The following is a 25,075-nucleotide window of genomic DNA, read 5'->3' on the forward strand; positions in this document are numbered from 1 at the left end:
TTTCACTCATCTTCCCGGTCACTCCCATCTAGGATTTGTTTTGTTCCCCTAATATCTACGACAAGAGAAACATTTCTGTTCAAATGTGGTCAACTTTTCAGTTATCGATATGCAATTTCAATGCTGTGTAATTTTAAGGCAAGATTAAGATGTAAATTAAAAGATATGCAAGAGCAAACTAAACATATCAAAAACATAGCGCAGGAAACAGCCTTCTTATTTCCACATTTACCATTATTCACAGAATGCCCAATAAAATCTTTTTGTAAATGAAACTACAGAGATCTTTCTGGAATGCTAAGGCATGTTTCAACAGTTTTGTACGCTACTAAAATTTACTGGGGACAACACCTAAGACTAGAAATAACCTGCTGCCTTTCAGGGAAATTCCCATGAGGAAATGGCTTTTTAAAACTTATTCAAAACGAAACTGTTGGAGACAGGATAAAAGTTAGGAAAGATGAACTTTTGAGTGGGTAGTGAGGGAAGTGCCAGAAAATGAAAGATGAAAAATCAGGATAACTTACCTATAGCGTGTGAGTTTATACATACATACACAAAGTAGATACACATATTTACAAATCAACATCTACATATACTTACATATAATAAACTCTCTATATAAACATTAATAAGCTACATCACAAATAGCCTTCCAAGTGAACAGGTCCAATGTAGATCATATTAAAGATGCAATTTCTAAGAGAGCGATATTTTCAAGTGCCTGATATTTAAAAATTCAGTGACTTGTAAGCTATATTCTTCTTTACATACACATGGAATGATTAGCAAACAGGCAAATTACAACATGTACGTACCTTGAAAAAATGGCCCAAAAATCCTGCGTATTAAGGACACCCTACCACATACACATTAGACTCTACTAAATCTATTGATAAGGAGTCATAATCAGGCTGACCTGTAAGTGGGTTTAGCAATTTCAATTTTCTCTCTCTAGGGAGCAACTTTACATTCAGTATTTCCTGTGTAGCAGAAAAAGCTTTTGAACGACTGAGAAGTGTCACACTTTGAACAACTTTCTAGTATTAAATTTGTTATCAAAAGGCTACAAAATGGCAACAATTCCAGTAAATACACTTGAGAAAAGGGATTATTTGTAGTCGACCTAAATGTGTCTTCCCATTCGTATGATGTCAGTGGTACTAAAACCTACAAGATGACAAAATTTTGTCAAAAACCACTGAGAATGCTATAGAAATTGTACTTAGATACATCAAATTTGAAACACCGAGGAGAGTATAATATAATAATAATCACCCTCGTCCTCACAGTCTCAAAATTGTTACATACCTACAAACGTTTCAAAATTATCAGGAGATTATTTTAAGCAAACTAATCTCAAATTTGAGGAGGAGCATGAAAAAAACCCAACACATTTGTAGTTGTCAAAAATTCAAGTTTTTGTTATGGATAAAGATGTTTTAAATATCCTTTCCCCCATCCTCAAAGTGACGTTTCCAAGATCCTGCCAGCAAACGAACACAACTGATGCTAACTTCACTAATGGCAGGTCTTCACATGTAATTCCCTTCTAAGTAAGGCGTGTGCATATGCCACAGAGGGCGATGACCTGTGGATTGGACCACTTCACTGTTACTATTGATGAATGGATTTAAAGCCCTGTTTTCAAGAAATTCAATATACCAAGATATTCACAGACATATATGGATATTTCTGAAGACTAAACTCAAGGTTTATAAATAGCTAACTAAGGAAAGAGCACAGTTGCTTGTTTCTATATGTAGTTAACCTAGCAATCAGTCATCACCACATGGAGTAGACTGCCAAGTCCTATAAAACTTACACAACCAGCATAATTCCTGAATATAATGAAGCTATTTCACCCTCACTGCACTGGACAAACCTTTCATTAGCTCCTACAATATCCAGTAGTGCTTTGAGCTTTTCTGTTTTTACAGCATAACACTATTTAACATCAACAGTTTATAATGAGTGATACCATCTGAAGATATTTACAGTGACATCTGACATATGTCAAAGAAAGTAACTAAATTCTTTAACATACGATAATAACTTAAATAACACAGCTTCAGTGACAAAAGTGTTTTTCCTCTGTTAATTAGGGCACTGTACCTTACCATTTATTGTTCACTTTTCACTTATACTGACACTACCACTACAGAGATTATTGTTATCACTTAACTTACATAAGCTGCACTTCATTCAGGCATAAGAATTTGCTCTGAGGTTTATATTTTATTTAGATGTAAGATTTCCACAAAAGCTAACGCAGCATTAATCACAATGATAAAAATAGAAAAACAAAACAAAGCAAGTATGCAGTTTCTCAGCTGAAAACAAAAAGTTACTGTCCTTTCATGGGAAGTGAAAGGAATAACATTCTATGCTGCTATTCAGAAAGTATTTTAAAAATGAGTGTTCCGCTTTGAGTGGAGCAAAGTTCTTCACCAAATCTTGTAATGAGAACAGTAGATCCTAACATCTAAAGGCTGAAGCCTAATAATCAATATCTTGAGAGGAATTGCATAGATTTTTCATTTGACTGAAGCTACAGTGGTGCACTGTGTCTCAAAAGACTGCTAACTTATTTTAGAAGTGGTAAAATTTTTCCTCCTCTGTGGTGGTCTAAAAGGGAGAAAACTACACATCTTAACTTCTGTTCTATGCTGCAATTAATTTCTATCATCTGTATCTTCCATGTTGCAACTCTGCCATCAAAGACTGACACCTGGAAACTTATATACTAAAATAAAGACCATGACAGAACCGTGCGAACAAACTGCAACCATCAGAATTCTTTTCCAATAGACTGAGCACTGCATGTACTCAGGCCTTGCAGACTACAGAAAACACCCATCTCTTCCATGGCTTTCCTCTGGCAGATGCTATGTGGAACTGACAGTCCTCAAGACAAGCCCACTTTTACCCAAACAAATGCATCATAGCAAACAGGAGCGTAACTCCTCCATGTTGGATCATAAGCACGTACCAACCCAACTGCAAACAAGTGTCAGAAGGAACTCATGCAAACTATAGAGGCAACACAATGCTTTTTTTGCTAAGCGATGACTCCACCTCTTAAACCTAATCCTCTATCTTCAAAAGACGAACCTGGAATACAAAATTTACAACACTACCACATCTTACAACTTGAAAGAAACTTTTTTTAGTGCCACCTGGAAATTAGTCCCACACATATCCCCCCCTTTTTTTTTTTTCCCCAGAACTCTCACATGCAGGTATTTTTCCTCTTTCCTTTACTCCTCCATCTCCTCCAGGAGAATGACCTTATTTTCTTTTAACTAATATCCTTCTCTATCCCAAAGGCAAGGTCTTTCTTCCTCTGGCCCCACTATCTCACTCCTTGATATAACAAATTAAGTTCCAACCAATTGTTTTTCAGCTATACTTCACCTGAAGCTTGTGCTTCGTGTTTCATCAGCAGAGGGAAGACGTCCCTAAGAGCTTCTTGCCCAGCCAAATATAAAGGTTTAACTTTAAACCTACAAATCCTGCCTTGCCCGGATCCTCAGACTGCTATGGCTACAAGACCGCATTAGATGCATATGGCCATTCAGATAATTTAAAAGTTGTAACTATTCTTGCATTTCTACATATTCACATTTCCAATTAAAAACAAACCACCACCCCCCCCCCCCAAAAAAAAAACTGACAAACCACCAAAACCCCCGCAAAACAAACAAAAAACCCCAACCCCCAAAAAGCAATCCAGATTTTCCCTCCCACTTACTCATGCAATCAGAACTCATGCCCTGCCCCCAACATTTTCTGCACTGGATTACTGCAATATTTCTTTATCAAATGTTCTCAAATTATCACTTCTATTCTACTAATCTTGGCTTGTTGGCCTAACTGGCTGAGTTCCTATACTAGCCTCTATGTCCACCTTCACCTCAAAACAGAGTTTCTTGGGCTTTTTTTGATTTGTCCTTTAATACTGGAAAACAGCTATTGAAACCCATAGTTTCTTCTTAACTGTTATTTAAAATCAAGTCTTATTATTTCTGTGTGGAGTAGAAAATAGAATTTTCCAACAACTAACCAGGAAGTCTACCCTGTTTGTCGTCTTCTCCTTTCCTCTGCTTCCAATTAAAAAGAAACTAGAGCACATCAACACATCAGGTGTTTTTCTAAGTCTTCACAATACACACTTACACATCATATTTTATTCACAGCTCTTTTGGACTTAAGAGACACTAAATAGCATATAAATTATCTCACTGTATATGCAAGACCTCAGTTCAAATTGAAAACATATAGGCACTAGCATACCAAAATATTTACAGCAGCTACAATTAAAAAAATTGGTAATAACCTTCAGCATATTCATCACCTCGCTTCTTTCCTGGAAATCCACTAACAATTAGTAATTTATTAACAAAAGCTAATTTTAAGTGTCATATGCTATTTTTTATATTCAAATATTGTAACGATTCCCAACTACTTTCGAGTTAGACAACCTAGTTACAGAGAGCAATCCAATTCATAAATTCTAACATAAGGAAACTAATCCAAAATAGAATAAAAATACAAATGCTATTCTAAGGTGGGTTGTTTTTTTTTTTTTAACACGATGCTAGAAATATCATGTGAAGAAGGTATTCTCCCCTACGTTAGGATTCCTCTGACATTTCAGGGATGGCAAGCAAGTAGGAAAATATCCAAGGAGTGACAGAGATAAATGTTAACTCTAAAATTATTTGCTGGTAGCACAGTTCAAAGACTTTGTAACCAACACCAAGACGTTTTTCTTTAGTCAACATACTGTCTTAATATAAGCTTCATAAACATACCAATTGAAGGATGTCCTCGTCTTTTGGCATAACACTAAGCTCCAATATGCTGTCACTGAAAGAAAGAGAAAAAAAAAACAAACCACCGCATGTGAACTTCTGGAAAAGACTTTCAATTCTTGTTACAAAGATGATCCATTAACATCCACAGACAAAAACCATTCAAAAACTCCCACACTCAGCTATTCTGTCAAATTACTTTACACAACAGAAATAAACACTGATTTCCAGTAGTCTTAGAAAGCTAAATAGCATATAAATTATCTCACTGTATATGCAAGACCTCAGTTCAAATTGAAAACATATAGGCACTAGCATACCAAAATATTTACAGCAGCTACAATTAAAAAAATTGGTAATAACCTTCAGCATATTCATCACCTCGCTTCTTTCCTGGAAATCCACTAACAATTAGTAATTTATTAACAAAAGCTAATTTTAAGTGTCATATGCTATTTTTTATATTCAAATATTGTAACGATTCCCAACTACTTTCGAGTTAGACAACCTAGTTACAGAGAGCAATCCAATTCATAAATTCTAACATAAGGAAACTAATCCAAAATAGAATAAAAATACAAATGCTATTCTAAGGTGGGTTGTTTTTTTTTTTTAACACGATGCTAGAAATATCATGTGAAGAAGGTATTCTCCCCTACGTTAGGATTCCTCTGACATTTCAGGGATGGCAAGCAAGTAGGAAAATATCCAAGGAGTGACAGAGATAAATGTTAACTCTAAAATTATTTGCTGGTAGCACAGTTCAAAGACTTTGTAACCAACACCAAGACGTTTTTCTTTAGTCAACATACTGTCTTAATATAAGCTTCATAAACATACCAATTGAAGGATGTCCTCGTCTTTTGGCATAACACTAAGCTCCAATATGCTGTCACTGAAAGAAAGAGAAAAAAAAAAAAACCACCGCATGTGAACTTCTGGAAAAGACTTTCAATTCTTGTTACAAAGATGATCCATTAACATCCACAGACAAAAACCATTCAAAAACTCCCACACTCAGCTATTCTGTCAAATTACTTTACACAACAGAAATAAACACTGATTTCCAGTAGTCTTAGAAAGTAAGAGTAGAATAGAAATCTGACTGAAGAGTACATCTGTATTCTCAGCAAAACCAACATGCTGTCTTTGTCAGTTTTGGTTTTGGGGTTGTTTTTTTTTCCTTCCCTCTTCTTCTCAAATCCTAGGGTACATTAGTTGTTTGGAGCTTCTCAGACAAAACAATGTGGCAAACCTGTGAACACAAATTAAAACTTCTTTCTTTCTTCCATTTAAAGTTTGTTAGCACTCTAAAACTGCTGAAGAAATGTCATAACCACCACATCATGTGAAAAGTGGGGCAATAGCAAGGCAAGCACTGACTTACACCCTTCTGCTCCAATCCTCTCCTAGCAGAATAAACTTAAACATATTTAGTCAGTCAGATGACATCTGACATATGGATGAAAAACGCTTGCTATTTATAAGTGCTGAGTTTGTCAGTCTGAATTGCTGAACCCAACAGCAGCAGCAGAATAAAGATCCAGAAATCCAGACAGTTCAATCAATATAATTGAAATACAGGCAAAATCAGGACACCGAATGTACAATGTTTTGGTTATCCAGAGTCAAATATTGTAGAACAGTGAAACCCGCAGTTAGTATCTACCACAAAAAAGTATTTTCACAAGCAAGAGAGTATATGCTTGTAACACCGGATACAGAACAGCTGAATTAATTGTCTCACCTGGGGTAAGAGGAATACTCTGTTCACATTCACTAAATGTAACGTGGCTACAGAAGAGATGGCTTGTACAGACTATTTTAACTAGGCTGACAAAGCAGAAAATGAAGAGATTACAACTGTTATTCAGTAATCTCACATTACATGTCACAAGAAGAAAGGATATTTATACAAATTGACCGATACCAGCACAAGGAAAAAAGCATACAACCTAACTGGATATATCAAAGTAGACATCAGCTTATCTGTACTGGCCAGTACAACACATTTGCTGAGAAAAGACAAAACCAGCACAGAGATGGGTCACCAACTTCAGGGCACACAGAACAATCTATGAAAGCACTGAGAAGAACCTCAGTTTCTTGTTTCTGCATAAAGGGAAGTCATCTTCTCAAACATGTAACGTATGATTTATAAAGCTCTCTTATATGAAAAATATTTTTATTTTGTGGTTCCTTTTCCATTTGTTAGCAACTGCAGACATAAGGCATTCCAAAATAGCAGAGTAAGGGTATTTGGTTTCACAATCTTCTTAAACCATTATTCATTTTTTAAAAAAGTGTTCTCCAAGCAGCATAAATTATTTTAATTTTAAAACCAAAGATCAGCAGTGACAGATTTAAGTTTTTCTTTTTAAGTCTACACATAGCTGGGGGGAAAAAAAAAAGTTTTCAACAGTATTTTAAAGATTTTTCAGAATATTGAATTTTAAGAAACACAAAACTATGGACTTTTTAATGTGCCTTCACAATAGCATTTCCCACTTTGACTGAATGCATAAACAGGAAAACTATTTTAAATGATTCTTCAAATGTAGTGTCATCAGGAGCTGACTTTTGCCTAAACTCCTTCGTATGGATATTAAACTATTTAGCAGTTGTAAAACAAAACGAGAATATGGAAGAGATACCATAGCTTGAGGCATTTCCAATGAAGTGTTCAGATTTCATTTCTACGTGAGGGTAGCGTGTATGTGTAAATTGTACTAGGCAACTCACGGTTTGATAATATTCAATGCTTATTTGCATGAAGACGACTTTGGAAGTCAAAAATGTGATAAAGAGCACTGTTCCTCTTCAAGCACTTCTAATACGAAGGAAAGTTTCCTACTTATAATTTGACACAGAACAAACTATTTTCTTATACAAGTATTTTGTGCAGGTTTTTGTTGTTGTTGTTGTTTTTTAAAGAAAGGTATTAAATCCATTTACACAATTTAACACCTTTTTTAGTAGCCATCCAAAAGAGGGAAGGGTTGCATTCAGGAACAATTTTTTCATACATAATTCAAATAACTACTTAACTATTCTATTCCAGTTTGCCTGCAGAACCTTCTGGAGACAATTTGGATCTTCCTAGTTTGTATTTTGTGAAGTGCTCTCAGAATGTTTTTTGATTCTCATAACAGAAACAAAAAGTATTAGGGAATACTTTTAGTATATTTCATTATATAATGTGCATGCAAGTTATGAACTAGAAAGTGTTAGTAAGAACCACCACACAGAAAGTGGCAGTTTACACTAAAATATTAGATATGGTATTATGAATTCTCAGAGATATCTACCATGCAAATGACTTTCATTACACCTTTTGAGAGTCAAATTTAAATTTATTGACTCAAACTAAAACACTATGATGCACTGTCATCATAAAGACTATCTTTTGATGCATTATTTTGTATTAATGAAACAAATTCAGTAGCTAAACTCTGTACATTTTCTGCGTAATCCCAACACTTTCAAGAAGAATGTGCAAAGAGAAACAAGTGGGATAGAATTAATCATTCAGATTCCCCACAGTTAAAAAAAAAGTTGGGAATCAGAATCTGTTTCTTGTTTTATTTAGAACTATACATAATTTACAGAGTTGCCATTAGTAATCAACACATCTCCAAGTTGATTGTGTAAACAGATGAGAATAAATTCTTAATGGACCAAACTAACAACTACTGGTAAAGAGTGGGAAACCTAAACTTAAAAGTGATCTCACAACTAATCTTACAGGACATAGTTATTTCCAGCAACTCTTCTGAGGTGTGCCCTTCACCTTCCAGGGGAAATAATCAGTGTAAGCTTAGCTTTGCTATCTCCAACCAGAGCAAAACAGATAACATCCTAGACACAGCTTGAAACTTTTCTCAGAACAACATAAAACATGGCTGAATTATATCCCATTCATAAATCCCACTGAAATGCATGGGGATCATTTAATTTAAAGCAGTTAAGTTTTTATGTCTGCAGCATTATATAATGAGGACAAACAGCTACAATTGAACAAATCTCTAGAAAAATAATGAGCAACTACGGAAATGCAGCTGCAGGACTAATCTAATTAAAAAAATCTGTAAGTCCAAACCAAGTTTCATTGCCAAACAGCTGAACAATGAGTGTGTGGGGGGGAACTTTTGCTTTATATGTAAGAGAGGATAAAATGTGTGGTATCCTTAAAAAAAGTGTTCTGAAGATGATCAGAAAAATCGCAAAAGAATATGCATTTACAGTCATCAATATGTTTGAAAGGGTAATTAAAAACCATAATTAAAAATACAGTAATAATACATCACACAACATACTCAAACCATAAATGAAACTATCTTTAGTCATGAGTAACGGAGATTTCAACTGACAACTTAGCTTTTCAAAAAGCCTTTCAGCAAGTTGCTTGCACAAAGCCCACTAAAGAAACTGAGGTGTGCTGGATGAAAGATTAGCTAAAACACAAAGCAGAGCAAGAACTGCATCACCAGGTATTTTTAATCTGAAGAGTTTAAGTATATTCAAAAGTGAACTTGTGCAAGACCAACCTATCATGAACTCAAGTGATGCAGGTAACTTTTAGTTCAGCAAGTTCATAGACCAGGGATTTCTGGAAAGTGGGCTAGTATAATCTGACCACACATTTCAGAGTCTTCTCCTAAGAATCCACTACTGGATATTACCAGAGAGGATACAGACACAAACAAGACCACCAGTCTGACCCAGGATGGCTATGCAGATGCAAGAACAGCATTCTAAAGCAAGAAGGACACACCGTACTGTAATTGTTACTTGCCATGAAAGGGCATCACAAGAAATAAAATACTTTATGAACAGAACAAACTGCTGTGAGCTCAAAAATACTGTTTTCAAAGAATTAGAGAGTTCATTCTTTAGTCATATGAGAGTCATTGCCTGTAAACTACAAGGAAGATAACGCCTAATCTGGAGTCTCAGCTCTCTTTATGAAACAGAATTAATATTTATCTGTTTATCTTAAGAGGTTCAGCTGAAGACTTCCTGATGGTTATATTTTCTGTATAAAACACACAAGGATACACATGACCTTTTGTTATGATTTTTTGCGATGTATACATCTGGCTCAAGACAACAAATTGTTCTCCTCTCCTAACTAACAATAGCATCCCTTCATCTTCTGTCCACTCATGGAAATTAGGGGGACAGATGCAGCAGTGCATTATACCATTCCTGGCTGCACTGGATAATCACTGATAAGGCCTTGTCCAGGCGTCCCTGGTTTATCCACAGTGGGCAGGGTTGCATTCTGCTGGGATGGCTCGCTCCTTACACTCACGGGGCTGAAAATAAAACTTTATTCACAGGCAGACCTAGAGTTAAGACTCTCTGACTGCACAGGCCACTGGAAGATGTGATTGGCCTCCCTCTTTTTTGGATTAAGATAAGAGATTTCATTGACTGATGTAGCCGTTGGGCATGTAAAGTAATGTCCTGTGTCTTGGATATACACTATGGTACAATACTACTGTCAGTACAAATACAAAATGAAAAAACGATACGTGGCTAGTGTTATGTCCAGTAAAGGTTTTTAAAAAGTAGATAGATTCCATCTTTCCAGCTCTTGTATAGAAAGTACTAATGACACAAAACGCATTGCAGTCTACCTTGCCTGTCATACCTTTGAATACAGAGCTTTGTTATTTAAAAAAAAAAAAAAAATTGCACCTAGGATATGTGTATTTTGAATGAAATCTTGAATAAAGACTCCACTGAAACAGGAAGATCAGGATCTTATTTTTCCTACTTCTAACTGTAAGCATAACTAAGCCTTAATGCATAAAGATTCACTAAAACTAGAATGCGGCATGTGAGATGTATTTAGAAAACATTTTTCGATGCTGATCATAATACATCTTTTTTCCACATAACTCATTATTATGTTGGAAACTTGTTGCTATAGAACAGAAATTAACACCAAGAAAACTGTAAAAATGGAGGCAGATACGAAACTCGAAAACGAGTATCTGGATTCATATATGGACACGATTTAACAAGCCCTTGTGAGTTGCAGAAGCAGTAAATAGTATCATTTCCCCAACTCCATGCAAGGTTCGTAACTTACTACAAAATAGAGGAAAGCCGAGATGTACTGCAGATGTTTTGCAGGTGTGCACTAGCACTTTACCAGATATGCTGATTTCTAGTTACCAGATCTCAGAAGCAAGGTAGATTTTTCTGATTTTCTTTTTAAACTGACACATACATGTGTGGTGTATATATACCCAATCTGCCTATTTGAAGTTCAGACAGCCTTCATCTACTGCACTCAGTATGATTTGCTAACAAGGGACAAGTACTGACATAAAAAGACTGTGGCACAATTCAGCACACCCGTTCTCAAACCCTTCTCAGCATTCAGTAAATACATGAAAACAGAAGTAGTACAACTGAGTGTGTATTAAGGAAAATTTAAAAATACGGTGACTTTTTCAGAACCATCAATAGCGGTCATTTACTGCTTAGTATTAAAAAAAAAATGCATGGCACATAATTACATACTAGTATCTTACCTGTTTTGTATTAAAGCAATGACTTGAGAATATGTCTTCCCAATAACACTTTCTCCATTGACTTTTATAATTCTGTCACCTGTAAAGGGAAAAGTTATACCTTAAATTCATTTGTCTAGACCTTTTTTGGATCATTTTTATTTTGTACTTCTGTACCTCACAATAATTAAGATCACCAACATGTTAATTTCAAGGTTAGTCTTTAAAAATGAAAGAAAGAAGAAAATAAATGATGCACAATAGAACCACATGTAACCGTATACAGGATGCCAAGTTTCTACTCTTTTTCGCAGAACATTTTCAGATGTGGTATCTTATTCTAAGCTTCCAAATGAATCACCTAGAAACTCATAGAAAGAAAACCACAAGCAGGTGCAAGCTATACCAAAGACTCACTTAAGTATCCCATCTTCAAAATAAAGCTTTTGATGTATGGTAACATGTCCTGACAACTCTGCCCAATTCTTAAGTGAATTATAAGTAGACATTTCATTCCAGCACTTAACCTCAAAACAAAACCAAACTTTTCAGAACACTGCCAGGTGTAGCTGTACACATCTCCTTTAATAGCAGCAAATGCTGCAATTTTGTACTTCTCCCTTCTGAGAAATAAAGAACAAGTATTTTGAAAGGCTCCCATTTTCTCCTTCCTCAGAATAATCTGGGTCGTTTCCAAGACATTACTGCCACTTCAATGCATTTTGGACAGTGTAATGTGTTATTCTTATATATATAGATCAATCTTTAGACCCAACATCACTTTGTCACATTTCTCCAAATAGTTTGTTGCATCTTCCTCATCAAGAGCTTCGTATACTCTCATAAATTAAGTGGCAAATACATCATGTAGAGCTATTTTCAGCTTTTGATGAAAAACCCATCCCATTCCTTCACCAAAAATGGTATTTACTCATCTCTGACCAGAAGAGGAGAAAGGTATCTTGAATTTACTAATGACGAGAAAATGGTCTAAAGATTACAGATAGGGAGCTTTGGAAAGCTGCTGGAGAAAGAAGAACTGAAAGAAAAGACCCATGCAAAGTGAGCCAAAGGGAATGGCTTTTTCAACACTGCTTTAGAAACTGAAAGCCCTTTTTGTGTTTCTGGCCTGATCAAATCAAAGCAAGGAGAAAGCTGTTCACTCTGAATACTCAGCCTGACTTGGTGGCAATAACGCTCTGAATGCTTGTGCTCTGTGGAGGTTCCCTATACAGACCCCAGGGATTTCCAGACTTACCAAACCACATGGATCTGCTGACCGTCTTTAATTTGGTCTGCACACACAACGTAACATCATGCAAATAAATTGGTGTGCTATTTTCAACTTTATAAAAGTTTATATATACCCTTTTATCAGCTGGTTATGGCCCTTTTCCTTATCTGAAAGAACTCTCAGAGTTCATTGCTTCCTAAGCGATGCAGGAAAGGTTGGTGGCAACATTTAATGGCTGCTAGCAATCCACATGACTGACAGGCATCTGTGATGGATGACAAACCCTATCCCACTGTTGCATACACACAGACACCGTATGTAATTAGACTGAGAAACTGGACTTTTCTCAAGGAGACAACGTTGAAATGCTCAGTATCACAATAAAATAAATCCTTTCAAAAAGTTGCAGGAAAAAGAAATGCTATAGTTTGTGCCAAAAACCAGTCTTATTTATAAGCTCTGAACCCTGTCCTGCTAGGTCATATGGCAAGACTTCCTCAGAACACATCAGATCCTTCTCTGGAACTTCAAACTGGCTTCTTTCCAGGCTGTTTCAGAACTTGCCCAAAGATGCAGTTCCTTACTCAGTATTCCCACTAAAACCTGTAATTAGGAATACCTTTAAAGTAGGTCGTACCATCTTACCTATTCCTATGCAGTTTTTATTTTTCAAAGAAAAAAGTCTAGGTTACACATAGCAGCGAAACAAGCCTACTCGAAGCATTTATCCAATGAACCTGCCAAAAAACTCAGGTGGGACACACTGCAGAACAGCTTACATGGAAGAAGTGGGTGCAGGCAACTCTGCAAAATACAACTTTGCTCAGTTTCAGGTACATATAAAGGGGAAGGCCAGGGCCTGTAGTGCAAAAAATGGTATAGAAGCATGAAGGCTTTCTCTAATTGCTCTCTATCAATCTTGTGGCCCATGAAATACCTTTAATCAAACTAAAAATTAATCTGAATGTGCTTAAACTATCTCCCTTTCCACACACATTTTACTTCTTTATATTCTTGCACATACAGAAATGACAGCATGAAAATCAAGACATAGGAAACGTGGATCTGTTTTGGCTGCCTTTATTTCAGTATTTCTAAAATACTGATGTTTGTAACTGACAGATATGTTCTTTTTTAATGAAATGCCTTGGAGGTTAAATATGGGAAGTTATGATTGGGGGGTTGGACTAGATGACCTCTAGGGGTCCCTTCCAACCCAAAACATTCTATGATTCTATGATCTTTATAACTCCAAGAAAGATAAATTTTGCATGAGTATTCAAAAATACTTAGAACGAGTTGTCTTACATTTAAGGTACTGTAACATATTCCTCAAATTTGCAAGAGTATTTCAAGCTTTCTAGGCAGTAGCAAGCAGCCAGGTAGGCTCCTTAAAGAGAGCTCACTGATTCTGAGTAACAAAGTATCTCGGTTTTGGCTGGGACAGAGTTAATTTTTTTCCTAGTAGCTGGTATGGTGCTGTGTTTTGGATTTAGTACTAGAAGAATGTTGATAACACGCTGATGTTTTGGTTGTTGCTGCAGAGTGCTTAGACTAGCCAAGGACTTTTCAGCCCTCAGCTCCGTCAGGTGCACAAGAAGCTGGGAGGGGGCACAGCCAGGACAGCTGACCCAAACTGACCAAAGGGCTACTCCATACCGTATCATGTCATGCTCAGTATATAAGCTGAGGAAGAAGAAGGATGGGGGGGACATTCGGAGTGAAGGCATCTGTCTTCCCAAGTCACCATTACGCGTGATGGAGCCCTGCTTTCCTGGAGATGGCTGAACATCTGCCTGCCCATGGGAAGTGGTGATTGACTTCCTTGCTCTGCTTTGCTTGTGCGTGTGGCTTTTGCTTTACCTATTAAGCTGTCTTTATCTCAGCCCACAAGTTTCTCACTTTCATTCTTCTGATACTCTCCCCTGTCCCATTGTGGGGGGAGTGACCAAGCGGCTGCGTGGTGCTTAGTTGCCAGCCGGGGTTAAACCACAACACAAAGCTTGGGTTGAGATTATGGGTATTACAGAGGACCCTGCAAGCAGTGAAATAAGAATTGACAAACATACATAAGTACCTAAACTCATTAGGTTTTCAAGTATTTCCTTTCCATTATCGTGACCATGAAACAAAGCCAAGCTGAATTAAAAAAAAAACCAAACAGAACACCAAACCCAGTTAAATCTACTGAATAGGAAATGTATACAGTGTCTGTACCAGAAGTTAAGTAATCTACCTTGCTAATCATTCCCTGAGTGTTTTATAATAGAATTTCAAGATAGAGATATAGTAATGTATTTCACCCTAAAGTTTTAAACACGAAATAGTGGCATAACCTAATTAGATATAACTGCTCTCAGCAGTGCATTTAAGAATAAAATTCTCGTAGTTTAAAAGTGTATTTTCTCCTTTATTTTCCGCTCTTTATTCTGGGCCCCTAAAAAAAAAAAATCTTCTGTGCCTAAAAATAAAATACTCTCTACAGATTTCATCTCTTTCAATTTGGCAAACACTGAACAGAATAGAAATTAACATGGCTCCTCTGTACAACTTCAACATACGCTACTCTTCATCAAGACAAAACATTTCTTTATATAATAGCATTAAAATAATGCCAAAGTAGTCCTTCAATATCTACTTAAGGAGTTAAAAAAGAAAAAAATGCCTTATGCTGTACAAGTAGGATCTAGTACTGTTTTTCAATTGCAATCATCCTAGAATCTTTGCAATTCTTTAGGAAGAAGCATACAAAAATTACTCTATTCCAGTCAAATGCATGTACATAACCATTTTCAAAAGAAAATATCAACATCCTGTTATCAACACAAACACAATCCTTTCACAGAATGTATGTTTTGCCATATTTTTAAGAACAGAAATCTGTGTTGACAGTGGTAACATTGTTTTTACACTTGTAAGACTCCCATTCTAACATAGCTTTTTTTTTTCCTTCTAGTAAAGGTGTGACAAAGTACCTGATACTTCACAAAAAACATGTTTTCTGCTCTCCAGTTTGATTAAATCAAATAACTGAACAAAATTTGATAAGAAGAGATAGACTTGGATTGTTACCATTTAATTTAAAGGAGGTAGAATAATTTAATTTAAAGGACCAAAACCTGAATATTTTGAGGCTATCAATTTGTCACAAAGCACAAGAAATCAGAACTTGCAGGTGTCATTTTCCTTCCTTTTCTCTTTCTCCTCACATATTTTATCATATAAGTGTTCTTACTTTCTTAAAGATACTAATACAAAAAGACTTCAATGCCTTAATGTATTTTATACCTCCTGAGGGAACACAATGGTGCTTTTGAGATGAAAAACAGTAGACAAGTTAAAGGTTTCAAAATTCTGAAGGGAAGAACAAGATAGAACTATATGTAGAAGCTTAAATCATATATATTTTACATCATGTACACAAACATGCTACCAGTGTTCTAGAGGAACAGTACCTGTGCACAGTCCAGCTTCAAAAGCAGGTCCACCCTCTTTAACTTGTTTAACAAATATGGTATCCATTGGCTCCAGTCTATTTCTTTGTTTTCCTGAGGAAGAAAGAATATTGCTTAAAAGCATTTAATTATACGGCATTACAATGTTTTTACTTTAAAACTTATTTTGAAATATAATCTTGCCATGTAATCCTGCCACATTCATCATTACATTAAATACTCGAGTTCAATTTGGGGTGGGGGAAGGAAGAGAGACTGCGAGTCCTAAAGACAGCATTTCATTTGGCTACACTAAAGAACTTTTACGTGTCCGGGGAAAAGAGAAAGGGGAGGGGGATGGAGAGAGAGATTTATCTCTTAACTTAAACTCGCTAATATATCCCAGTAAGTGTTATTTTTCAGGTTCATTTCATCATCTCATTGCTACTTCATCCTCGTGTGATGCCTATGCTATTCAGTAAGAATCACCCCTTCTTCTTCTAGATTGTTATCTGGTGTAAGATATAAAGCCAGAGAGAGTAAGAATTAGTGCAAACTGAAAAATGTATTTTTAAAAACTTTCCTTAGAAGAAAAAACATAACCTTGATTTATAGTCCTCGTGGAACTGTAACACTGATTTTCTCTTTTTCAGATGCTCCAAGACGGAGTCTAAAGTTTTCTTGAGATTTATCAAAATTCAAAAAGCAATTCAAAGTAAATCATGTCTGTACGTGCTGCACATATCCATATATACACAGTATAAATGTAGACATTAATCTAGAGTAGTTAGAAACCATAACACTTGTTCCTTCTTGCCTCCTCAGTATACACTTAATTTCTATGCTTCCAGAAACACAGGTATCTTGTGCTTTTACATACATGCCACCAAATCTAAGTAATTCTTAGCTGAAGTAGCCACTGCTTCCAATACTTCCAAAAATTGGGGGGTGAGGGGTGCATGGGAGGGAGGGAAAGGAAGGAGGGGGAAACAGGGATGACAGTGCAGTTAAAAAACAAACTAAAACCCCCACCCCCCCAAAAACCAACCACAAACCACCCCAAAAAAACCACACAAACAAAACCACAACAAAAAAGCCCCCACAGTTATACTGCAGGCTAAAATGCAATGATGCTGTCCTGAGCTAGGTCTGTATGCAGCTGGAGTAAGTTTACAGCTTTTCTAGTGTATTTTTTACGCCAGTGAGCTAAAAAAAACCAAAAAACCAAAAAAAAAAAACCCCAAACCAAAACAAAAAAACCACAAAGCACTGAAACACCACAAAACCCCCACAAACAAACAAAAAAGACCGAAAAATAAAATTTTCAAATTTTATGCCAGTCCGCCAGAAGACTGCACTGAACTTAATTTTGTCCATGGTGGTTTTGGTCTCTCCTGACACCCCTGTCCTACATGGTACAAAACACAAGCACTTGCAGAACGTCAAAGCTTACAGCCAGACAAGCTTTTATGGTGCCAGTGCTGGCTTCAACAGCTTCGGTCCCTCCCAGCTCCTATCAGGGCAGGTTTAGGTTGGACATCAGGAAAAAATTTTTTCACTGAAAGGGTTGTCAAGCATTGGAAGGGGCTGCCCAGGGAAGTGCTCGAGACCCCATCCCTAGAGGTATTTAAAAGACGGGTAGACGAGGTGCTTAGGCGCATGGTTTAGTGGTGGGATGGCAGGGTTAGGTTAATGGTTGGACTTGATGATCTTAAAGGTCTTTTCCAACCTAAACGATTCTACAATTCTATCACCAGTTATTACCCATGTAACCATACTCTCAGCTGGGCACCCTTTGGAGGTTACATGATGAGCCAGCCCCAGGAATTTACATGGATTGAATATAGGCTGGGTCTGGGTCCTAATTTACCAGGAAACCCTGGCATAGCAGAGAGGGTGGTGTAAAATGCAGAGAGAGCAGGAGAAAAATAAAAGGATTGCTTAAAACTGGCACTGCTGATAAAAGAAACACTCCCTGAAATGGGAGGATTAGGTTCTAATCACTTCCTCAGTGACTAATCTTTGACTTAGGCCAAATGACACCGCTTTTGGAAGTACTTTCTCTACAGCTTTAAATACCCCACTTGGCTATGTTTACTAAGCCACACCATTATTTATTGAATATACATAAGGTGCACCCCTTACCCTTTTTTTAGTTCTGTGTCCATACTGGAAAAGTTCATTATTTGAAGAATTTTAATAAATTGCAAAAAACTAGACTTCCCTCTGACTCTGATTCATATTTTTCAAATACAAGTTTTAGCCTAATGCCTTCATTCTGCAGACCCTCAGTGTCCTGCCATTTTACCACAAAACAGTTGAACAAAATGGCTTACACATACGGCTCTAAATGGCCTTCTCAGAATAACTCCAGATTGGTAGAAAATAATAAAAAAGTTGATTTGATAGAATCAGATAACTACTATATACAAAGGAACTGAATTATAAATCAAGAAACTCCAGCTGGCAGAGCAGTACCCAAATACTTTAAAATTTGATTAGCAGGACACAGCTACAAGACATACAAAATGCTCTTTGTGAACCAAAGCTAATATCCGTCATTTTTAATCTGCTGATTTAAATAGACACTGAACACACTCATCCTTCAAGAGGCAGTAATGTTTCAGCAAGTTTAGACAAGCTCCAAGAATAATCTACCCAGATGCCATGAACAAAATGTGTCTTCAACCACTTACAAGAGTGAAGTTAAAGTATGACCTTTTATAGGACCACCAAACACCCTTCCCAGCGTTGTCACTTAATCTCTTACTGAAGAGATTTACAATCCCAAAAGTGACAAGAAAAATAAAAAAAATAAGGGAGCTCCCATGGCATGTTTAATCTATAACATTTAATATCTGAAACTTATAACCCAACACAAAGGGCCTACCTCAGCTTCCTTTCCAAATGCTCATCAAAAAATGTAAGTGGCCTATGGCTAGTTTGCATAACTCTCAAATGCTACTTTATGCCTTTTCTATACCTGAACACATAAAGCAAGAGGTCAAGCAGATAAGCTTGGTCCTTTGTCCTACATGCAGAAGGAGGCTACATTGAACAGTCATTCTTCTTCCCAAAAGAGTGAACCACCACCCTAAAGATAAATTTAGGGGCAAAAAAATAGGATGAAAGGTCTAAAATGTTGTTTACATTTGTAGGTTCATTTTACAGCTCAGTAATATCCAAATACAAGTGAAGACAAGAAGAAAACCTAGGACTCCCAAGCTGTGATAGATGGATACACGCTCTTAATTTCTCCTTGGTCTTTTACATACTTGGATACAAACCAGAACTTCTTTCCGTTGGTAACTTTTAAACAGAACAGTAGAATTAAGAGTTAACATTTATAACTGACTTACACCGGGGGGGGTGGGGGTGTGTGTCACAACAGGAAAACTTCTCCTAAGTCCTCTAAACTTGACACAGAAAATAATTTTATCCAGGTACCAATTCAAGCTTAATCTCCAAAAATGCTGGTTTGGAATACAGCTAAATGCAGTAGCCTTGAGTTAGTTTTTAAGCTAGTCTTTGCAGACCAGACAGTATTACTATATTGCTCTGTGATTCATCTGGAAAACAAGATGACATGGCAGAAGTTGTATGATCAAATCTACCAACACACTACAAGATAGCAGCAAGCACATCACCGCTCTGTAGTCATTAACCTTCCAATATAAAGCACAGTCAGACAGAAACACCGGAGTCATAAAAACTACACAAAGCACACCTCTCTGACAAAGAACCTTTACATTTTGAAGATGGGGGAAAAACAAACCAAAAGAAACAAACAAAAAAACCCCTCACTAAAGTACTATTGCTGACATAGCTCTTCCTTTCTTTTTGACCTGCAGAGCACAAACCTGCGAGCGTTTCGGTACACAATATAATATATACCTTCTTACAAAGTCCCTCCTAAGAATCTGCTGCTTAAAAACATGCCATTTCTCCTCTTCCTAGAGGGAAAAAAAAAAAAAAAAAAAATCTTTTCCTCAGGGCATCTGAACCATCCTTAGAAATCCTCATAGCACAGAAATTGAATAAAGGCTACAGTGTTTTGTTAACCTTATGGAGAATATTTTTACTCCTGGCCCTATGCTCAGCAGAGACATCAGGACTGACTTTCATTTTTATACTAAATAATCACCAGCCCTGTGAAACACATCAAATCATTAAATTAAGACAGGCTTTTATGTACATCTTTCTCTGACTCAAGAGCTTGGAGGAACATTCCTCTTGAACATGAAGATACAAGTATGCTTTTGGATATCCAAGGCATTTGCACTCCGTCGGTTCAACAATGCCGAGTGGCAGTGATTCTTGGGACACCTTTCAGGCAAAGGGAGGAGAAATATGTATGGCTACAGTGGGACAAATGCTTCTAGATTATTACTGAATCAAACCCCTGCTAATCATTCCCCAAGCTACTCAAAAAAGAGATTGCTGAAAGTGCAGCGGAACTTACATTTATTAACAAAGATTTCATTTAATTAAACATAAATCACAAGACTGTCAGGACTGCATTTAACTGAGTGTCCAACTAAAGATAATTCCGGATTTTATAATCTGCAAACTGAATTTCATACATAGTAAGCATTTCTCCACCAGCAATCCATTGCAGAAAAGGAGCCCAAAGGTCCCAGCCCAGCCCTGACAGACCTCATTTCACCCACTGTCAAGCACAAATTAACTCAGCTAAAAAACACTAAGCAAAATACAGTGCCAAGGATAATTCTCTAAAAGAGGTTGACAACAAGTAAAACAGCACTGTTGAGTCATTTAGCGGGGAAACACCTGGCATTCAACTCTGATACAGGAAAAATACATTCTGTTATTACTCAGAGTACCTCTGGCATTTTGATTAGGCAACTCAAGATGGTATTTCTTCTCATGCTTACTCTTGTCTTAAACCTCAACTCTATCTTCGGGGGGGGGGGGAGGAAGTGGAGAAAATAATCTGGCATTGTTATGCAAAAGATGTAACGCACTTTCAACTTCAATATAAACTCTCCGAAACTGTGTTTTCCCATTGCATTACTTGCCAATATTATGACAAAATTTTTCAATTCTCTCAAATCTAAAATCAAACCTTTTCAAGTTTAAAATCCAACCTATGGTTAAACGGCCTAGAGGATTTACTTTTGTTCTTAGATAAGCATAGAGCCATTCAATTTATATCTGTAGTAGTGAACCTACAGACTCTCCCCTAAATCCATGGAAATTACACTTACCCAGCTCTTAGCATTTTTATTAAAAGTCAAAAATGGTTTGAACTCAACAGTAGTCACTGAGAAACATTATACATGTGACAAGTTGGAAGGGCACTCCACTGAACATTCTGGATGTACTTTAAGGGAACAAGGAATCATCAGGCTCTGGTCTAGGAGGAAAACTAAAGGAGTCCTCTTCTAGCATTCTCATTTAGTGTTAAAATTGGATAAAAATCCGGAAAAAGGACAATTTACTGTGGCGCTATCCTAATGCATTAGTGTTATATACCTCTTGTCTCTCACTCCTATTCCACTACCATATACCTTAGACCGTATCATCCCAGTAATCTATGACTCTTCCAAATATTTGCTTTCACATTCATTCTCTTGTTCCTTATCTACCTTGTTCCCATCCATCACAGGCACAATTAGTTTATTTCATAACAGACTGAGCTGATAGACAATGATGTTAGAAAATGTGGGATTAAATTAAATCCTGGGAGAACACAGATCACATCACAGAAATCAACAAAGTGTTTAAAGAAATAAAACATCAAAAACTTGAGGCATTTGTAAGCAGCAGTAAGGAATAAAAAGCTTTTCCTGCATTTTTTCTGCCCTTCCCCCAAAGGCTCTACAACATCAAACCAGACTTGCACAGAGCTGAAGAAGCTCAGCTAATAAATTGGAACTATTTAGCTTAGAAAACTGAAGGGCAGAAACTTCAATCCATAGCAGAGCACATAAAAAAAAGATAGGCTGGTGATCACAATTTAACAATCTAGAAATCTTGGTGAAAACAGATGTCTAAAGTCTCATTAGAAAGTGCACACAGTCTCTACAGAAAAGAACACTGAGCAATATACCTAACTTGCCTTTCATTTTTATGAGAAGATAAACTGCTAGTTGCTATAGATACTTCTACATAGATAAAGCAGGAAAGCGAGAACATCATATTAAAAAAATATGATACTGGATTATAATTATACTAAATTTCCAGGTGCCATATTAAACATAAACTACCTTAATTCTCATATGAAAGATGAAATTCCTTTCAGACTATTTCAACATGCTTATCACTGTTTATTTTAATCATGATCCACAAGCCAAACGTTTTTGAAGAAAAACATGTTTTAGGAAAAGATACAAGAAATGACCAACCCATTTAATATTTACTAAACTTGTGTTTTGCCAACTATAGTTTCAAGGAGTCTTTGAAGGACAATAACATATTCACCATATTAAGTGCACAATGAAATGTCATGGAGACAGCATGGCAATGGAGATGGTTTTCTCCAGCACCACTTACCACATGTTGACAGTGCAAGTTTTGAATATAAAACATTATTATATTTAATAGGTATAGGTATTTTTCAGCTTGTCTCCAAATAGTCTTCCAATGCTCTCCTAGGAGACTTCTGCCTGTGAGATACCTCTTAAATAAAATTTTGAAATATGGCAGCTCCAGAAAACAGGAAGAGTACTGACAGTATACCATCCTCAAAACACAGGAACGAAACTCCAAGTTAATACAGGATGGTCAATATAACAGAAATTCTCAAGAAAACAGTAGAAGCTGATACAAGTTTTCAGTCAGTGACCAAGGAATCCACTGAGAAAGATCTGCATCTTCTGATAAAGTTCACGTGTTAGAAAAGCATTTTAATAGCTTAGCTTAAGGTCACAACCTGGAGCAGTAAAAGTAGGAAAGAACAGAAGTTTTTCAAATAATAACTACAAAATATTCAAGGTAAATGAGCTGCAATGCCCTTCCAGCAGATAACACAGTGCTAAAGTCCCCCATAAGGGCCAGGACCTGCACATGTGAGGCTTCCACCAGCTGTCTGAAGAAAGCCTCATATACTTCTTCCCTGATTGGGCATCTGCAGCAGACACTCACCAAAACACGGGTCTGCCTGCAAATCCTGACCATAAACTCTAATCCCCATCCATTCCAAGCCAGAGCTCCATGCATCCCTGCTGCTCTGTTACAACTTGACAACAAAAGCAACTCAACTTCCGTGCTCTTCCAGCCTGTCCTTCCCAAAATGCCTGTACGCATCCACTGCAGCACTCCAGCCACTCCTGTGAGCTATCCCACCATGTCTCTATGACCCCAATGAGACTGTAGCCCTGCAACTGCACACAGACTTCCAATGCCTCCTGCTTGTTCCCCATGCTGCATGCATGAGTGCACAGGGGCTTCAGTGAGGCCCTCAAAAAAGGCACGAGAGCTCTCCCAATCATACTGTCCTGTAGGCATTTCCTTACTTTCATGCATACACTTGACGTGGTCCCCTTCTGTCCCAGCTGTTGACCATGAGGTGTCTCCTGTCCACAGCATCCTAGCCCCTTCACCTGACAGCCCGATCCACCACTTCCTCACTTGCTTCTTGGCCATTATCTCCTTCCTGTGTCGTTCTTAGTTTAGAACTCTCCTAGACAAATCTGGATTACCTTTTATTCTAAATGCTTTGAAATCTTACTGCTTACCAAAAGCAAGACTAATGCAAGCCAGGAGCATGACCAAAATACATACTAAAGAAGTTGCACTAAAATTCTGTACTAGAACTTTAATAAAACCATACAAAAATATTTCTTTCACTGTTAGAATACATCAAACCTAGTACATGCTTTTATCTTCTGCCCCCTAGACTTAAAAGGCAATAGCAATAGAGATGCTTTACTCTAAACTCACCTACTCAAATCTGTAAATGCTGAACCTGACAAAAACCCTCAACTTTTAAAGGGAATTTTAACCTGTGAAAAGGGCAAAGCAGAAAGTGCAGGTCATTAGAAATCTTCACTCAAAATCAATACACAGAAAAGACAATTTTGCACTGGCACACACTGCTTCACCAAAACGAAAAAGCTTGAATCCCCTTAGCTTAGTCTTTGCGAGAGGAAAGCTGAAGTGAATTAAGGGAATTATCATCTGCAGACTTCAAAAGAACAATGACTATCATTAAGATCTTTTCATTGTTAATTAAGACAGAGCTTCACAGAGGCAAGTTTTCCAATTAAGTTTGAAGGAAAATACATGACATTTGCCACTAGATGGCTCCTCTGCACGACACACAGCACACTGCACCCTGCCCAGCAACGTGCTCTTCCTCAAGCTGCTGAAGCAACCGGTGCTTCAGCTGCAAGGGACCCCCACAGCCAGCCGCCACAGACACAGCTTCTTGCTGCTCCAAAGCCACCCGGCCTAATTTTCCAATGCTAATTACTTTAAGAATCCTTGTGATAATCCTTCACAGAATGTCTGGTATACCTACTTTTGCTAAATTTGCATGATGTTTGTGAACATGAAAAATGAGATGTGCTTCTGCTTTTCTCCTCACAGGGAGATGTGCTTCTGCTTTTCTCCTCACCTATTCACCTCACTTGGGAACGGGAACAACTTCTAGCAATGTAAGAAAGAAACTGTTTCATCCCTCTCCGCCTCCCAAGATCACATTAAATGCTGGAGAAGAATGTCTTATGCTCTTTGTCCCATTCTGTTATTTTTAAAAGGTGTAATACACAAAACAGGCAGGTTAAGTTCTGCTGACACCTACAACCTCCGCCTCACAGTCATCTCTGCTTCTCTTTCTAGAAGGAGCACAAGTCCAACCTTCCCTCCTGCTAATGAGACTGTTATCTTTCCAGAGCAGTTTGTGCCCTTTGATCTGTATTTTAAGGCATACAACGTACTATGTTGCTATAAATAAGCAATAGTTGAGCTATGATTCATAGTTTAAGTAGCTACACAAAAATTTCCAGAAAGGAATCTTGCTCCCACCTGCACAGGTCTCATAGTGAGCCAAATAAATGGTTGTTTACTGCTCTTCCTCTACTGAAAAATAGATCTCAG

At 37.1% G+C, this 25,075-nt stretch overlaps 1 protein-coding gene across 1 annotated transcript in view; it reads right to left on the bottom strand.

Annotated features, from left to right (window-relative positions):
- ARHGAP21 (Rho GTPase activating protein 21) overlaps positions 1 to 25,075 on the bottom strand; it is a 68,984-nt gene that overhangs the window by 35,898 nt on the left and 8,011 nt on the right. Inside the window, 3 exon segments of the mRNA XM_035890162.1 lie at positions 5,658 to 5,712; positions 11,366 to 11,444; positions 16,034 to 16,126. Coding sequence (XP_035746055.1) covers positions 5,658 to 5,712; positions 11,366 to 11,444; positions 16,034 to 16,100 — 201 coding nt within the window. The 5' untranslated portion in view covers positions 16,101 to 16,126.

Source organism: Egretta garzetta, unplaced genomic scaffold (genome assembly GCF_000687185.1).
Source record: "Egretta garzetta isolate BGI_Z169 unplaced genomic scaffold, ASM68718v1 scaffold142, whole genome shotgun sequence".
In the NCBI taxonomy this organism is placed as follows: Eukaryota; Metazoa; Chordata; class Aves; order Pelecaniformes; family Ardeidae; genus Egretta; species Egretta garzetta.